The sequence below is a fragment of the Calypte anna genome, chromosome 2 (assembly GCF_003957555.1).
Source record: "Calypte anna isolate BGI_N300 chromosome 2, bCalAnn1_v1.p, whole genome shotgun sequence".
NCBI classification, from domain to species: Eukaryota; Metazoa; Chordata; class Aves; order Apodiformes; family Trochilidae; genus Calypte; species Calypte anna.
In genome coordinates this window covers 116849551-116868485 of record NC_044245.1, presented here as the reverse complement: position 1 = coordinate 116868485, position 18935 = coordinate 116849551, and the positions used below count along the sequence as shown (strand labels likewise).

Here is an 18935-nt window from a genome sequence, read left to right as displayed (position 1 = left end):
TCCCCCCCCCCCCAATATGCCACCCTCAACAACAACAAAACACCACAAATCCACAACAATAACAAAACAAAAAAAACCCAACCCCCAAACCAACCAACCTAAAGACAACCACAAAAACCAAAGCCCACCAAAAGAATCACAAACCACATCTCTTTTTCCCTTTTCCTTCAATAACACTTATTGTCAAATTCTAGCAACAGTACTGCTATGAAAGCTCAGCTTTCCAGTAAAACAACTAACAATTACAGCACAGTAGTATTTAGTCACAGAGAGAATAGACAAGAAGCTAAAGCTTCTTCACCAAACAGACATGCTCAACAAAAGGTGATGCTCTGATATGACTTCAGGAAGGACTTTCTATTCACTGTCCCACTTCACCATCATGCACCTCCTCATCCCCCTTCCTCTTTCCACCCCCTCCTCCCTGCCCTCATCACCTTCCTGGAGTTTTTGGACAAGTAGTCACAGCTTGACATAGTTTATACTGATGGGAGCATAAAGAAAAGGTTCAACTAAGGCTTTGTAAAGCAGAAGTAAGCAGAAGTTAAGTGTTCTAGAAAGTCCTCAAATTAAAAAGGCTATCTGTATTTTCTTCCTTGAAGAGTAGAGAAATGCTGATATGTTAAACTGAGTTTTAAGTAAAAAACCAACAGTATCACTGCTCAAAAGGCCACCCAGCACCAGGTGATTCTCACTCTTCACCATTCTGAAACAAACATTCTTCGTAAATAGGTGAACTCTCAGAGATTTGGCCAGGATGAACGAGAACAGCACCAGGCACCTACCACATTAGGATTAAATGGTGGTGGAATTTTCTTCTGAACAAGATCAGTCCAGCTGAGAGATTCAAAGAATGGGTGTTTTTGAATTTCAAGCTGCAGTAAGAAATTAAGATTAGGTATTTCAGAAATCAACCCTGTGCATCACAGTAAATACTATTTCAGACTGCATGTAAGAAAGTCAAGTACTTAATCAGTTTATTTATCGTTTATTTTGCAATAAAACCTCTAGTTGGTAAAAACAGCAATTAAAACTTGTTAGCCTGCCTCTGCTTTCCTTTCAAGATTCTATTTTCTGCTTGTAAGCCTTAAAATCAACCACCTTCAAGTCTACCATAGAACAACAACATGTTCTCTTAGGATCTCAGCTCCTGCCTTAACGTTTTGTTAGTTCTTCTAAAGCAGTTCATTTGAGAAGTGGCTGCTTCAACAATTCTGCAATCTGTTTACTTTCTTACTAGTTATGAAGCAGCAAACAGCTATGCCACATGCTACCAGCCTTTTATCTTGCTCCATACTGAGAAAGTAAGTCACCTCTAAATGCTCTTACAAGGCCAATAGACTACCTAATGTTAAGGCTGCAAACAGAGGACTATGAAGATATATTAATGGAGTCCTTCTAGCTCATTCTTCATTGCACAGTTCTGAAGACATCTATAACTTCTCACATCACCTTCTTGCAAAGACAGTTTTTGTTGTTACACTGGGAAAAAAACTGCCATTATTTTAAGGCTAAAAAAAAAAAAAAGCTGCTCTCTGCGCAGTTCTCTATCCAAATGTTTTTCATGTAGTTAGTTAAGCTGACAAACCAGAAAATAGCCTCTTTTTATTATTTTCCAGTTTCACAACCAACAGTGAAACCTACCTTAGTACACGTTAGTGCTACTACACCAGAACTGTTTCCTTTGCTGACAGGTATAGCAGCAACCAACCTCAAAATATTTGTATCTCATAACAATCACCACTCTGCTATTTCCAGATAACTTTCAGGGACTGATTACACTGCTGTCTTTAAGGAAAAAATACAAAGGAGGAAAACAGAGATGGACGTAACAGAGCTCTAGCTCCAACTAAACTATTATGTGAAAATAAATTTGGTGATGTCCCTTTAAATGAGCAGGGCTTGATATATTAGGACAATACATACAAAATCTTCCCTTGCTCCAAGTCTGCTCTGCCGATCTTTCTCCAGAAGTTCTTCCAGAATAGACCATGCTGTAAGGCTGATTCCTGGGCGCAAAACCAGGGGTTTATGAAGAATATTCTCATACATCTCAGCAACATCACGGCAGTAAAAAGGAGGCTAAAAAGTAAAAGCCGTACATTAATTTGAAGCCATGTGACATTTTGTTTCATGTTTCTGGATCAGTAGATGATTCTGTAAGAAATACAAACTGCTAGCAATGAAGAAACCTACCCTTTTCATACGCACTGCCAGCTTCTAATTCAGCCATCAACACTACCAGACCTTTACACTTGATAGGTTCCCCACCCATCTCCTCATCTAACATTTCTCATAGGTCCCACCCAGCTTTAAAGCTCCCATTTTAATTACATTTTTAAAAAAGGGTCTCTCAATTTTATTTATTCCAATATTGGGCAAAATTTCATATAAATTAGAGTTTTTGTTGGGCATTATCAGTGTTGATCCAGTTTACTCTCACATTCCCTCAAAGTGAAGACTACTTGTCTTCACTGGAATTATGTCCAGAAGTTCACCAGAAAGCAAAATTTTAGTCATCAACTGGCAACGCAGATTCCAAAAGAGAAGAACAGGTGCTACCTTAAGTATAAAACAAAATGTTCATTCATTTATGTGGAGTACTTGTGTATTTTGCAAAAGTTAGTATGGTTAACACTACACCAGGGTTACTTCACATAAAGGGGGAGGAAGATGGAAGGAAGCCCTACCTCCCCCATACTAAATACATACCAGTCCATAAAGCATTTCATAAAGAACTGCACCAAGGCACCACCAGTCTACTGTGTTGTCATAGGGCTGCTTTTTAATGACTTCTGGTGCAAGATACTAAAATATAAATAAAAAATAAGTATTTTAGAGCATTACACTAGCAAGAATAAAACCTTGCTTTTAGTCACATCAAAGTGAACACCTTCAGGAGAAGTTACTTCATAGCAATTGTAGGAATGCTAAGTATTTATCTTGTTCTTCAACAAACCTTGCAAATACTGTATCACAGTATGGGCACTTACCAAGAAGGGCAGTAGGGCAAATACTTCCCAAACACTATTGTTTTGCCAAACTACTTTGCTACCTCTGTTATGGAACTAGTTTCACATATCAGACAGATTGCTGCACTATTGCAGAGGCAAGACTTCTCAGCAAGCTGGCTACTAGACAGGCCTATTCTGACATCCTCAGCCTGTATGCTTCCCTATGCAAAAGCATGAAAAACAAATTGTTTTGAGCTCAATTACTTAAGCATTGTCTAATCTTTCAAAACCTCCTTTGAGCCTTTTAGGCATTGGACTCAGCAAGTCATTCAGCTCCGTGTTTAGAAACACTAAGACGATGACTGTGCTTTCAGCAGGATCATAAAAGAACTGGATCTAAATCTTGGATTAGAAAGGCTAATTAACAACTGATGCATTTAGTCTTTATATTTTCAAGAACTCGTATAAAGTAGCAGCATTAGCATCCTCTTATGTTTCAATTCATGCAAGTCTAAGGTAAGGGGGGAAACTAAATCTCTGAACACAAGAAAAAACACAGATTTTCTCAAACAGACCCAGTCACCAGTGTTCTATGTATTGTCCTTTGAACTTTCCAAAATATTTAACAAATATTGTTTCAGCTCACATTTAGCACTCTGCTTTATGTGGTCCTACTCCTTTCTGTAAAATATGTTTAGCAAATCATCAAAGCCACTTAATCCTGGCATTTCAGTGAACCCCTCATATGTGTTCAAGACTTCCATATTCTGAGTTTACCAGCCTAGTTTTCTTGGTAAAGAGACAGCAGAGTTGAGCAAGCTCAGTCAAAAAGGTCAGTTTCATGCATTTGCAAAATCTCCTCAAGACACACATATGAAGTCCTTATAAGCTTGATAAAACCAGTGGCAGAATATGGCATGCCAACTCATACTGACAAATCTGTTGCAGCTGCTACACAAGCTGACTGTGCAGTATCTAGCTAGCAGTTAAGACCGGGGAGGAACACAATGTTTCAGAAGGGATGGAAGAAAGGAGGAAGAGATGAGTTAGGGGGATGTGGGTACTAAGTAGGAGATGCCGTGTATTACTGAAAAGGACAAAGAACAGCTCTGCAAGAAGCTCCTCTTTGTTTTGATTTCATGGAAAAGCTTGCTGAAAGAATCTCCAACAGTGCAAAATCAAATACCAGTTACACAACTATTAGTCAGCAGTTATTAATTACTAGTGAAAAAGGTACAAAAATTGTCAACATACTTCTGGGGTCCCACAAAAAGTTGCAGTAGTATCAGAAGTTGCAATCCCTTCTTTACAAAGTCCGAAGTCTGTTAGCACAACATGACCCTGTTTTAGAAAGAGTGGTATTTTAAAAACAGAATATGGTCAACGTGTGGATATACCTAAAGTTTTGTGAGAGAACACAGAAAAACAAAAGTAATGTTGCATACTTACTAGGGAATCTAGGAGAATATTTTCTGGTTTTAAATCCCTGTTAAGAAAAAATAAAATGTATTAATTCAAAGCAGCAGTTACTAACACAGGAGCTTCAGAGGCCAAGACTCATATTTTTCAGCTGAAAGCTTAAAGTTTTGGTGAAATTGTTATCACAGAAATACAGAATTCCAGGTTGGAAGGGGATCTCAAGGATCATGTGTTTCAACCTTTCTAGGTAGAAACACTGTTTAGGTAAGATGGCCCAGGACCTTCTCAAGATGAGTCCTAGAAATGTGCAGTGTTGGGGAATCCACCACTTTCCTGAGGTTATTCCAATGACTGACTGTTCTCACAGTGAAAGCTTTTCTTCTGCTGTTCAATCAGGACCTCCTCAGGCATAACCTGCACCCATTACTCATCTTTTTCATATGACTCCCTTGTAGAAACAGTCTCCAACTTCTTGCTGGCCACACTTTAAGAACTGGCATATGGTGACGAGGTGCCCCCTCAGCTTTCTCTTCTCAAAGCTGAACAAACCCAATTCTCTCAGCCTTTCCCTGTATGGTAGGCTGTCCAGTCCTTTAATCATCTTTGTGGCCTTTATCTGGATTCTCTTCAGCCTGTCCACAACTTTTTTTATATAGCAGGGACCAGAACTGAACACGTCATTCCAGGTGTGGCCCACTGGAGTGGGATGATGAGTTCTTTGCTAGTGATGCCCTTGTTGATACAACCCCACATCCTGTTGGCTTGCTTTGCCTCTGCAGCACACACACAGGTTGAGCCTGTTGTCCCATCAGGACCTCCAGGTCTTTTCCACAGCTGATCCCCAGTCATGTGGATCCCAGTTTATGCTGCACCCCTGGGTTATGTTTTCCCAGGTGCAAAACCTTACACTTGTCCCCAGTGAACTTCATAAAGTTCTTGTTAGCCCATTTTTCCAGCCTGTAAAGGTCTTCCTGGAGAGTGGCTCTCCCTTCTGGAATGTCTACTTTGCCACTCAACTTGGTGAGCTAAACAACTATTCACTATAAAAAAAGAACTCTTTACCACCATGTTGGTGTATCCCATAAGATGACAGTGTAGTGGGGTTTATTCAGTAATGTGTCCTATTTTGAACTTCTGCAGGACAAGGATATATTTCAGCAACTTACCTGTACACTATATTTATGGAGTGTAAGTAGCCCAGTGCACTGGCTATTTCAGCAGCATAAAATCTGGCTCTGTGCTCAGGAAAGGAACGTTCTCTTTGTAAGTGAAAGAACAGCTGTAAATATGCAAATAGTATATAAAAAAAGATTACACACAAAAAAATCAGGTTGGGAACATGTAATTTTAATAGTAAAATTTAATTTTTTTAGCTGCCCAAAAAACCAAGAAATTTAATATAATTCATTTTGCTACATGACTATCATTCCTTGGCTACCTTTCTTTCCTCTCTTCTGTAGCTGAGAAATGAACGGGTAACTTACAACACATAAAAAAACATTCTCCTAAAACCAAGGCAAAAGGAACTACAATAAAACACTAAGCTGTAAATCGAGGTTGGCAAGATTAAATAATGCAAGACAGCCTCCTTAGAGATACCGAAGTCTACCCAAAGACTGTATTATGCAGATGAAAGCATACTACTCATTCAACTTCTACAAAATTTAAAAGAACAGAAATTTTCTGGTTTCTGCCTACATAGCTTGGGAAAAAATGCAAAAAGCCACCACAGCTTTCCAAGCACTTCCTTCAAACTTGAAAGCTGTTTTGAACTGTATGTTTTTGTTCGCCTGGAAATTGTAGCCAGGAATTTAGAGCAGAGCAAACCAGGAATTTGCTAACACAATCTAAGTAAGATGACAGTACATTAGACAAGAGAAAGGTCCACCTTGTCCCAGCTTTGACTCTTAAAGGGGTCAGAATGCCAGCTCTAGGTATGCCATACATACTGACAGTAGGCCATGTGAACATGAACTAACACATCCTGGTTTATTCAGCAGACTTGTCTGTGTATATCCAGCTGCAGTGACATAATAGGAAGCCTTGAGATAAGCCAAAACAAACTATTTGAATTCTACTCCTCCTCCTGTGCTCTTTCAGGTTCCAGAGTTTTATCACCTACAGCAGTACCCTGTCTCATACTTCTTTCCTGTTCTGCTGTAAGCACCCAAAGCATTTTATACCAATAAATTACCAAACTGAAAACACAGCAAGAGACAAGATATACAGCTGATATGTATGTTGGATAGGCTGAGCTTTACACAATTTTTCACTACACTGTTTTCTTCAAAACGTATCTCACAGATACATCCAGGTATTATCAGTTTACAAGACCCTTGATTTTCCATAAAGGCTTTTAAAGAACGGAAGGAAAATTTTATACCCTTCTCATGTATACTGTCTATTCAACCAGTTTATACACAAGTTTCTTGAGCACTCCTGGAAGTACTGGCTTCTTTGAAAAACAACAGGTCCATCCCTGGCTAAAGATAAACTTATCCAGAAGTATATCTAAACATATACAGACTTACTCCCCTTCTTTCACAAGTTCTCCTCCAAGCTACTTAATGGTGCCTAGGATTCAACAGCACTGCTTCAAGGCAAAGAATCCTGAGGGTAAGGCTATTTGGCAAGAAGCAATTATACTGTGCAGAGGAACAGAATAATCCCAAGGTTTCCAGTAGTATCAATTTAATATGTAGTTGCCAGTTTCCTTCCTTCCATTTGTGAAATACTAGCACCTCAGCTAATGCAGAAGTAACAGGAAATGACAGTTTTACTTAGTGAACAATGTCAACATGGGATTAATTCATAATCAATGTACATTTATGTAACCATAAAATACAGTATTTGTATCTGACAACCATTAATAACTCTGGGATGAAAGTTGTCAGTAACAAAAGGAACAGGGTCTGTATGGCTATATTAGTCTGTAGTAATAGCAGATAACAAAAGGATTTTAAAAATTGGGAGGATTCTGATTACAGCCCAGGGGGCCACTTCATTTCTCCCACCTAGAGTAAGCAAAATAGACTAAAATCCACCAAATATAACTACCACATACCTCTCCTCCATTAACAAAATCCAGGACAAAGTAAAGTTTTTCCGTTGTTTGGAATGAGTAATGTAATCCAACCAAAAAAGGATGTTTCACATTTTTCAAAAGCACATTCCGTTCTGCCATAATGTGTTTTTGCTGTAAGGAAGATCAACAAGTAAATAGGAATGATTTTGTAATTAAGGGGAAAAGGAAGGGAGGTGGGTGGAGAAAGAATATTTCTCTTCACCTCTTTCCTATTAAGAACAATTTTTTTCTGCAGCACTTTGACAGCATAATATTTCCCATCCAGTTTTCGTTTTGCAAGGAGAACCTGTGAAATTCAAAACAAATGAAGAAATGTGACTGTTGAAGTTCACATTGTATTAGAAGCATTTTCATAATTTCAGCATATCTGGAAAGTATTTGTGCTATTTTTTCCCAATGTTTACTTTTAATATAGTCCATCAGCAATATCATCATGAATAGAGTAAGCTTACAGTTGAGTAAAATCTGTCCAGACAGTGATATCATGAAAGAATGAATTATAACATTTGTTTTCCAGGACCTGCTGAATCACTATCAAGATGAACTCCAGCTGGTTTTCTAAGTTTGAAACATAATTTAATAGCAAGCAACAACTTGAGAAATAACCCCACAGCAAGATTTCAACAGGGATGCTCTGTTATATCTTCATAGAGTATCAATATTTAAGTCACATTTCAATGGGCCGTTGCTCACACTGCTCCATAGCATTAGGGGCTGACAAAACAGTCCATGCCAACAAAGGGAAATTGTACAATTGTGCTCCAGCTGCTGCATAAGCACAGGGATACCTCCCTTCCTCTCTGGGGGAAACAGAGGATCCCTGTTGCCCATAATGAGAAAGGGAAACATTCTCTCTTGTTACTCCCAACAAGTGAGGGAGGCAGCCACACCATGGAAAAAATGGCAGGACTGTAAAGCAGCAGCTACAGGGATCCAACATCTTTATATGCCACTCTATGCTGATGCCATTTCCCAAACCTCTGGTTGAGTCTCAACAGCAGTCACTACTGCCCAAGCCAGCAGCTAGCATCCTTGCAGGAGGATAAGACACAGTAATAAGAAAGCTCACCTTGCCAAAGCTGCCTTTCCCAATAACTTTCAGGAAATCAAAGTCTGTTGGTTTAGCACTGAAAGATATTTAGGAAGGAGACAGGTCATCTGGCTAGAAAATTACAAGCTTTACAGCTAGCTCTACAACAGTCTAGTGTAGCACTTAAATTGTCATGGGAGAAGAATGTCCTGTTAACACCCTTCTTTATTCTTCATTCTACTCAACACCTAAACTTCTGCAGACCTTCTCTCAGAGATGACAACTACTCTTCATTTTGCAAATCCATTTTCCTCCAGCAAAAGTGTTCAAGGTGTACCCTTTCAGTTTATTTTGTAAGTTTAAGATGCAAAGGAGCAAGACTGTTCTTTTACTCCCCTTAGGCTAGTTTCTTGTAATTTTTCAGTGCCCACTTCCCCATGACTTTTTCTGGAGCTTACTATACTCTCAAGCTCACACAAGGAAGGACCAGTTTGTTGTCTATTCTTTCTTTACTTCCTCCATCCTTCCCTCCCATCCATTCCTCACTTTAAATTACAGCGAGGTGAGAGAGGCCCTAACTCTTGCAGCTTCTGTATGTGTACAGATGAACTCACTCTCAGTTTTTCCACTTCCTACATCCCCTTTCAATTATTCCTTGGGAGTCCCTCACTTTTTCCTAAATACAATGCAGAGAGATTGTCAGCAAAACACTTATCCATGTTTTCAAATTCAAACCCAACAGTAATATCATGATATACCTCTCTGCTTATTGCCCCTGAAGGCAAGTACTCTTAAATTTCATTTGTTATTGCAATTAAGCATTTTTCTCTGTTAGCCCAGAACAAATCTGTGAGGAAAGAAAATCAAAATAGCAGCCATCTCCTAGATGTGAAAAGCACAGGTTCACACAAAGAAACTCTACAGAAGACACCAAACAGAGAAGCAAGTTATGACTGCAGCAAATAGGATTGCAGTGTAAGGCAAGCTCCTCCACCCATTAAAACAAACTTGTTTTCAGAAACTGTTCACATTCTCAACAGGAATGTGACCACTCCCAAGACAGAGAGGTCATCTTTCCTATAGCATCCTTGTGCAAGAGGATAGCAGAGTAACAAAATCTGAATGTAAAAAGGAAAAAATTATTTAAAAGTGGTTGTTTACATAGCACAGGATTCAGTATTTCACGTCCTCTGGAGCAGTACTGATCAACAAACAAAGGCTTATATCCAAAGAACTTTTCATACCGTTAACAGTTACACAGTCTAATTTTACAGGTTTTAAAATTAATTTCAATCAAGTGTCATTAAAATAATTTTTTTACATTACATTACATTTTAATTCAATTTAACTGAAACCTACTGAGGATTTCCAGATGGTCCCAAGTTGATATTCGGTGAGGTAGAGTTCAACTGTTGGAGGAAACAAAGAGGTTTATACTTAATGTTATTTTTAAAAATTCTCTCCTATTTCATCTAATAGTAATTTCAAAATGCTCTACTGATTTGCTCAATCCATGCCTTCACACCCATTACATCTCTTTTTAAAGAGATCTAACATCCAAAATGGGAACTTCACAAATTGAAATATCTGGCCATCATCACCTTGTAACAAATTATTTCTATACACATTGTAGTTAAAGAGAAAGGTAATAAAGTAATTGTGTCCAAACAAAGACAACAAGATTAGGAACAAAAATTTAACAGAATTTCAACAAAAAAATACTTGTTCTTCATCCAGAACTTAAACTCTTTCTGTATTTGCTCTAGGAACATACTTTCTTCCTACTATTCTAAATTTTCCAAAATCCTACCAAGAAAATAATTTTAAATACACAGTGCTTTTGCAAGAGGAATTAACAATAGACACAGTGCTTTAAAAAAACAACAGTGAATATTCTCCCTATCCCAAGAAAAACATTACCAACCTTTTCTGTTCTGACAGTAAAGGTTAACTAACTCAATTCCAGGAATGGCATGCATTTTACCAGTATACACCCATACAGAATTTCTAAATTACAGGGAGAAGAGGAAGCTACTGTCATTTAGGTTAATTTTCTCTCTCTCTTATTTTTTTTTTTCTTTTAATTAAAAAAGAAGTAATTTTATCCTTTCAGTACAGTTTTAGACTTTATCAGAGAAGGACAAACTGCACTTTAATTCAAATTACATTGGGACAGGCTAGCAGTCATCACAAAACCAGTGCTTCTACAGAAACAGAGAAGGCCCTAACAGCAGGACTGAATGCTACTATTCACTAATATGAGCCAATCACACTAGACAAGTTTTTAGAAAGCTACTATTTAAGATTCTTCTTTTTGTAAAGGCTTGTTTATGCTCCTTATCCTTCAGGTTCATCACGTACAGTAACTATGACAGTGAATTTTCTATCAAAAAGTATAATCCAGGCCACTGTGCATTAACTGTTTCGGAATTTGTTGTGGCATGATACATCATTCACTTGCCACAGAAGATTTAGATCATTCCATATTACTTTTCATACCTTTCAAAAGAGGAGAAAACTGCCTTTTTAACTTTGAATTTTGCTGCATGGTCACAGTGCTGTCAACCACTTAGAAAAAGGCAGCAAAGACTGGCATCTTTGGAAGTGAAACTTTCAGAGAACACTATAGGCTACACACAAACCAAAAATGACAACTCATAACTTTAACAACCACTGAAGAAGATAGAAAGACTAAGGTCACATCTGGATGTCAAGAAGTAAACCATGAAGAAAACAAGATGAAACATGGCTCATCTCCCTTCCTAGAAATGCTCCTTTTTTTCAAAAGCCATTGTTTCTGGAGGTTGTAAATTAATTTTCAGAGAATCCATCTATGTAGTGGCTTTTGTGACAAAAGAGGTTCCAGACCTCACACAGTTATATGAAATGAAATAAAATTCATCCTTCATCCCGAGTGACTTTTAGACAGACTACATTTTTTTTCCTTTGAGAGAATCATATTTCTGCCTTATTTAAAAAAACAACACACAAGAAAACAAAAGGCGAATTACACATTCAATCTCTCCTGCTCCTTGCCAGATGTTACTTTTGAATAGATTGCAAAAATTGTGACAGTGAAACTATTACTAAAGCTGTGTTTCTTTAACCCACATAGCAAGTGGGGAAGAAGCAAGAGAAAGCTAGCAAATGCTTTTACCCCTCTGCAGTTCACAAATGACAGAAACATATCTTGCAGCCCACAGTGGAACACATTTGTTCAACAGAGCATGGAGGAGATTTATTGCAAAACCATCCAGTAATTTTCAGTCAATAATATACCTAAGATTGCCCTGAAGTACCTAAAATTTTGAAGACTCTTCTACTTTTGTTTTTATTACCTTCTGATTGCTCCTTTCATCTTCATCTTCAGATGGATCTGACTGGTGTTTGGGGTTATCCATCTGAAGAAATGCTCTGACATCTGGGCTAGAAACACAGTGATCTTCATTAGCACAGTTATAATCTGCACAATTTCCATAACCATAGGAAGCACAGGATTAAACAGAGGAGTTACACACCGTGAAGTTTTACATTTAAGTTCTGGTAATTAAGGACTGTGCACAAGAAATGCTTTTACAGTAACGTAACTCAACTGCTGAATGGGTTACAGTAAAGTTTTCCACTTGAAAAAAGCTGATGTGATAAGTTGATGTATGTGAAGACTTTGCAAGGAAATGCTGCACTGAAGTGCATTAAAAGGTAATTATTAGAAGAACAAACACTATCCAAAGCATGAGTTAACTGATAAAAATGATAACTGGCTACCAGCCATTAGAAAACCAACTTTCTTTCAAAAAACTAAAGTGTTTAAAACAATTTTTAGTTTTCCAAAATGAACAAAACAGTCCAACACAGAACGAAACACAGTCTATCCCAACGAGAGAAGTATGTTCCAAGAGGTACATGCCAGTGACTTTCCTGTCCCCATTTGCTTTAAAGCAGAAGAAATTGATTTTGTATTCAGAGTCCATTCAAGCTGAGCACTGGACAAGATAATGCAAGAAATCTTTCCAGTCAGCTGCAGGGCACAAATGGTATCCTTCAGGAACCATCAAGAGAGACTACGAGCTTCCTACAGTACCTAAGCAAATGCATATTAACTTTAGCATTGGTTTCTAACTTCTGTCTTGCTAGGGTCTGGGGGAGGAGGACTGGAAGAAAGGAGGGAAAGTCAGAGTTCTTAGAAACCACTCACGGAAAGCAAGGTTTACCCAACATAGGTTCAACACAACGTAACATTTTTCTTAACCACAGCAAAGTGAGGAGCATAAAGAATAACAAAAGTGAGGCAAAATTAATTCCTAAACAAATGTGTATAATGTATAGCCTATTTACCACTCAAAGAGAAAACTTGAATCTTTCAAGTTCCTTCAATTCACTAAAAGGCAACCTGCTTATTGAGAAAGAAATTTCAGAGATTAAGTTCTTTTGGAAGGTCTCAGGGTAGGCACTGATAGGAAACTCTGCATGAGCCATTCAGTACAAGACACAAACTACTTTAATATGGAGCTGCTCTTTTATTTTATTCCTAGTGTATATAAAATAGGGCAGGTTTACTTGCAGATACACTTGCTTTCACAGATTCTGTGATTCCTAGTGTATATAAAATAGGGCAGGTTTACTTGCAGATACACTTGCTTTGCTATTTTAAACCTATTTCGCTCTCCACACTTCTGTAAAGGAAGGATCAGAAGCAAGAGAGGAACTGCTGCTGACTTTTCTCCAACTCCTGTATTTCATATTAGCATTAATAATCTAAATCATGTCCTATGCTGAGGCTCCTAGTCTCCACCACTAACATTCTGTATTCCAATTTGAAATCTGTTTCAATTACCTTCAGCCTTTCAGGTTTAAAATACAGTAAGAAGACCAGTCACACTATTTCCCACCATCATTTAAACTTAATTCTTCCCATCTGATATCTTAACTCCAAATCATCATATGTTTCAGGGTCTGTCTTGTATTGTGAGTCCCAGGAAGACAAAAATAAATGATGATTTGAAGATTGTAGTAATATTGGCTCATTATACAACAATTTAACTTTCAGCATGTCCAGATACCACTGTATCAGGAACAAAAAGTTACGGTTAATCCTTTTTATTAGACAGAGCAACAAAAGCAGACGTTATTATTCTGGACAACTGACTGATTAAATAGAGCATGTTGTAATACATCTCAAACAGTTACTATAGTAACTTTGTCCATGACTGAATCCACAGAAGAAAAAAAAAAAAATCTATTCATAGTAAAAGACTACTGCACAGTTGCAACCATCTCCCCAACACATGGCAGCCAGAAGCACAAGTGATTGATGTTATGTTGTTCATATTTGTAATTTTAAAGGGACCACTAAGATACAGTAAATGACAAATAAAACATAATTAAGAAGTAGTAACTAAAAATTTCCATGTATGAATTTCTCAGCCAAGATTGCAGAATGTTATGCAAAATGGTACATAAATTGGCAAGGCTTGTATTCTGTTATTAGCTCACATGTTAACTCAATGTGTTTTAGAATACACTGAAACTACTAATAAAATACTCTTAAATGCCAAATGAAAAAGATAAAAAAACAGTTAAAAAAGGGATGTTTGATATATATTGTACATACACTACCAGCAAATGTTGGTATTGTCTCATTTTTATAATTGATTGGACAGATTTAGTTTAGGGATTATCTCTGAAATCTATGAAGGGGTGCCAAGCTCTGCCTCAATACAGTTCCTTCTGTGATGCTTGTTCTCCATTTGGCAAAAATTTTTGATACTCTCACAAATAAGAACATGCCCAAAAAGTTACACAAATTTTGAAGAAAAGTGGTAAAATTGTCAGGGACAGAACCTTAATGTCTACGACACACTTTATCTAAATAATGGCATCCAGCTCCTCCCTCTTCTCTACATATCTTAAAAAAAAAAAAAAGAAAAAAAAAAAAAAAAAAGGAAAAGCATGGCTATTTTTCTTACAGAGATCAAAGGTATAGAAAAAGCTGTGACGTGTAGTAAGATTTAAAAGTCTGTATGAGGTTTGCAAGCTCTTACCATGTCTTACCATGTAGTAATGGTATATTTTAATATTCATCAGACTTTGAAACCAGAAAAATCTAGTCACTGGTATTCTTTTAGGGAACAAATTCAGAATACTGCTTCTTACTTACAGAACTGGTAACTCATCTCCCCATAGAGGTTGCAGGGTATTGTAATCCTCAAGTTCACAGAATCACAGAAAGTTAGGGGTTAGAAGGAACCTCATCAAGTTCAACCTCCCTGCCAGGGCAGGGTCACCTACAAGGGGTCACACAGGAACACATCCAGGTGGGTTTTGAAGGTCTCCAGGGAAGGAGACCCACAACCTCCCTGGGCAGCCCATCCCACTGTTCTGTCACCCTCACAGTACAGAAGTTTTTTCTTATGGTTACATGGAACCTCCTATGGTCCAGCTTGCACCTGTTACCCCTTGTCCTATCACTGGTCATCACTGAGAAGAGCCTGGCTCCATCCTCCTGACATTCACCCTTTACATTTTTGTAAACATTTATGAGGTTGCCCCTCAGTCTTCTCCAAGCTATAGAGACACCCAGCTTCTTCAGCCTTTCCTCAAGGGAGATGTTCCACTCACTACATTACACCTGTAATGCATTCTCTACCTTTGGATTCAAACAGGTTTTCTTTGGACATGTTTTGATGGACAATTAAATGCACTACTTTTCCAGCAAAGACCTACATTAGAGGGGGTGAGCAGCCCATTTGAATAGTTGCTCAGCAATTTGGGGGAGGGGGGGCTCACAGTTCTCAGAAGTAACAAACTCCCAACTCCTATTCAGTCAGCAAGGGAGATGCATTATCAGAACTCTATCACATCTGACTTTTTTTTTCCAACATCTGCATTCCATCTGTGCAAGCAAGTTCTCTATCAAATACTGTTAGCTGAGTAAATGCAGCTTTAAGCTAGTCCACTTAATTCCTGATTCAGCCTAAGCCAACAATCCATCTCACCCCACATTCCACCTGACAGTAATTGCAGGAAAATCCTTATCAACCATTACAAGCTTTTCTGATCACTCTAACACACTTAAGGTTTTTGTTAGGCTTATTATTGAGCAGAAAGGTTTCAGTTTGATACAATATTCAACAAACATGTTAGACCCAAGAACAAGTCCACTGAATAAAAAAAACAGAACCAAGGAAACAAAGGGGAAAAAAAGTGCTGCATGTTTTCATGTTTCAGAGAATCAGGTATACATTACCACTTGGAGTACACTGAATCTGATAATTCTGCTTTTTAATTCAGATGTTCAGGTGCCTTCCCTTCCAGAAATGAGGACATCATCATGAACCATCATTAAGTTTTTAGTGAACTGTTTTCCTAGGTAGGATTAAAGTATTAAACCTAGTATCAGGATAACATACTTTTAACACGTAGAGAAAGGTGGACTTCTCTGAAGTTCTGTGAGAATGCAAAATGCAGTCTTCCTTGTACATTACTAACTTTGCATAAATTATTTTACCTAATATCAAATTTATTTAGCACATTACAGCAAACCAGTTTAAGAAAGCAAGCATGTGGACTATAGGTGAAGACTCAGTCACCCTGTATTCCTTGAGTAGTTTTGAGCAGATTTGAAGAAAAAGCCCAAGCCAACACAACAAAGTCACGAAGTTCTGGTATTCTCTTGCTAATAGGATTCATTGGCACATGGAAAACCTCACAGATTACACAGTTATTAATAAACACAGACTTGTTTCTTCTCCCATATTAATCACTGTTACTTTAAGAGTGCAGAAGAGAACAGCACAAGACAAACCTCGGTCTGTTTTGTTTTTATTGTAGAACTACTTACCAAGTTTTTTATTTAACACACTTTCAACAGGTTCAAAACACTTTATAGGGCCTATTTCTTATTATGGCTTTAAGCTAGTTTTGATACATCAGATAGGTGCCAAGTTAAATAACATAGATTCAACTACAGATGTATTTGAGGGTAAAAGTATTTTAAAAGCTCACAAAAATTTAACACAACAAGTAGATCTGAGGTTTGTTTTTCATGTGGTTTTTTTTTTTTAGGCACACAAATTTGTGATGTGCATAAAGAGTACCATTTTATCTTTGGAGAACAAATACAGTATGTTTTGAGACAAAATATTCTGTTGGGCATACTGATAACCAAACAGGGGAGGGGACTACCCTAAATAAAAACAGTGTCCTTCCTTAATGTAACAAGACAGATCAGCTTTCAATGATCAGTTTTTAAAAAGTGCTTTCTATTCTTTGCCAGAGAAGAACACGACTACAACCTCAACTCTTACAGTGCTTGTTTTAATGGAACACTATTCCATCGTAAAGACTTCTGTTTCAGATTTTTTTCCACTTAGCACAAGGAAGTAAACATTAAATGCTCCCCGTCTTCCAAAAAAGAAAGGAAGTACATATTTCAGATTATTAGGATATTAAATATTTTATCGGAACAAAAATAAAATCTGAGTACATTCTGCAAATTGCAGCAACAGTCTGTTAGAGATTTTCTTTTCCTGTGGGAACTGGGCAGTTTCACAGGCTTAATTAAACCAAGCGTACGTATTAAAAGAATTTTCTGCACACTGAGGCCAAACACAGGGATTTTTACTGGTTCAAATAACACAGAAAGCTGCATGGATTTATTTGAACTGATTAGGTATAGATTTAAGCAAAAAAAAAAAAAAAAAAATGCAGTTTACTCCCCAAATCAGTTTACACACCTAAGTGCTATGCTTCAGAGTTTACTGGAGCTGATCCTAATGTATCACCATCTCTTAGCATCTTCTGTATGAGGAAAGAAGGTAAAAAATGTTTTGCTTTTTTTTTTATCCTGGAGAAAACTGAAGGGGGATCTTACCAATGCTTATAAATATCTAAAGGGTGAGTGTCAAGAAGATGAGGCCAGGCTCGAAAGAGGTTTGTTGCTGTTGCCCAGCAACAGGATGAGGAGCAAAGGGCACAAACTGAAACACAGGAAATTCCACCTGAACATGAGGAAAATCTTCTTTATTCTGAGGGTGCCAGAGCACTGGAACAGGCTGCCCAGAGAGGCTGTGGAGTCTCCTTCTCTGGAGATATTCAAAACCTGCCTGGACATGATCCTGTGCAACCTGCTCTAGGTGAACTTCCTTTATCATGGGAGTTGGACTAAATGATCTCCAAAGGTACCTTCCAACCCCTACCATTCTATGATTCATAACTGTCCCACACATTGAGGTTAACATACCTGTAGTTCTTCTCATAGAACAGTTTATGTGCAAACTTACTCATTTGCTTTAGATAGGTATGCTTGGTTATCCCAATCCATCTAAGCAAGTTAACGAAGCTACTTAGTTAACAGGGTTAGAACAAGTTCTGGAGTAGACAAATGAACTGCTCTAACAAAAGGATACAGGCACTGACTCACTCCCAAAAGGACAATATAGTAGAAAGTGTCAGTAGAGTGTTCAAACAGTAAGGCTATTTTCAAAGCAAACACCCGCCCTGCTGCAACAGAGTTTAGCCTGGAATTTGTGCCTCTTAAACTGAAATCATTTAATTACCTGCAAGTTTATTTTAGATCATTTTTCAGGAAACAAAGACATCTTATATTGTTCAATCAATCTGTAAATTTTTCCTGAAGGAATGAATGACCATAGTAAAGCTTGTTTCTTGTAGTTAAGCAACCTAAACAGATAAAATACACTTTCTGACTTGAAGTACTAAATTTGTAATTTTGTACTGGACACCTCATGTCTTTTAAATAGTCCTTACAAAACAGAAGTAAGACTACTTACTGGTTACATAGCTCTGGGTGTCTAACTAAATTCTGAATGAATTCATTCAGTCCTGCTCTTCTCTGTTTAATGAAATCTGGAAAAAAAATAGAAAAAAACAAAAAACAAATAAGATTTAATAGGTTGAGCAGTCAGCTTGTAAAAGACTTGTTTTCAAACTTAGGGTTTTTTAGGACTTGAACAGAGGTCACTGGTTCACAATTGGTTCTGCTTATGAAAACCACAAGCTTAAGACATTTAATTGAGGTGAGAGAATGAATTTCAGCTTGTCTGCTACACCATCAGAAAATGTAGAAAGCCAGGTAGATTAGAAGTGCACTGAAGTGCTTCAAGAACAGTATGTAACCACAGTGGGCAAACCTGTGCAGGCCTTGCTGCGCGAATAAGCCCTTCAGGGCCTGATTCCATTTAGAAAAAAGCCACAGGCAAAACCTGACATCAGTTGCTCAAGTCAAGTTTTTACACAGTTCCACCAAGCAGCATATTTCCATAACATATGGCAGTGGGAAAGTTGAACAACTCATCCAGCCAACAGGCACTCCAATGTAATCACTGGAGATAACTAAATAAAATGCTTTTTTCCACAATTTACACTTATTCTCTAAAAAAAAAAAAAAAATAATACTCCATCTCCACCCTCATCTGAAGCTTAAAAC

General features: G+C 37.6%; 1 protein-coding gene across 2 annotated transcripts in view; it reads right to left on the bottom strand.

The window, feature by feature from the left end:
- LOC103535680 (serine/threonine-protein kinase Sgk3) overlaps positions 1–18935 on the bottom strand; it is a 61446-nt gene that overhangs the window by 1699 nt on the left and 40812 nt on the right. For both annotated transcript variants that reach the window (XM_030445633.1, XM_030445632.1), the window contains exons 5-16: positions 18280–18355; positions 11827–11914; positions 9848–9897; positions 8528–8585; positions 7661–7744; positions 7438–7569; positions 5540–5652; positions 4404–4440; positions 4209–4295; positions 2713–2808; positions 1927–2082; positions 786–875 (exon numbers count right to left, since the gene is read on the bottom strand). In XM_030445633.1, the coding sequence (XP_030301493.1) occupies positions 786–875; positions 1927–2082; positions 2713–2808; positions 4209–4295; positions 4404–4440; positions 5540–5652; positions 7438–7569; positions 7661–7744; positions 8528–8585; positions 9848–9897; positions 11827–11914; positions 18280–18355 (1067 nt within the window). The remainder of the gene's footprint in view (positions 1–785; positions 876–1926; positions 2083–2712; positions 2809–4208; positions 4296–4403; positions 4441–5539; positions 5653–7437; positions 7570–7660; positions 7745–8527; positions 8586–9847; positions 9898–11826; positions 11915–18279; positions 18356–18935) is intronic.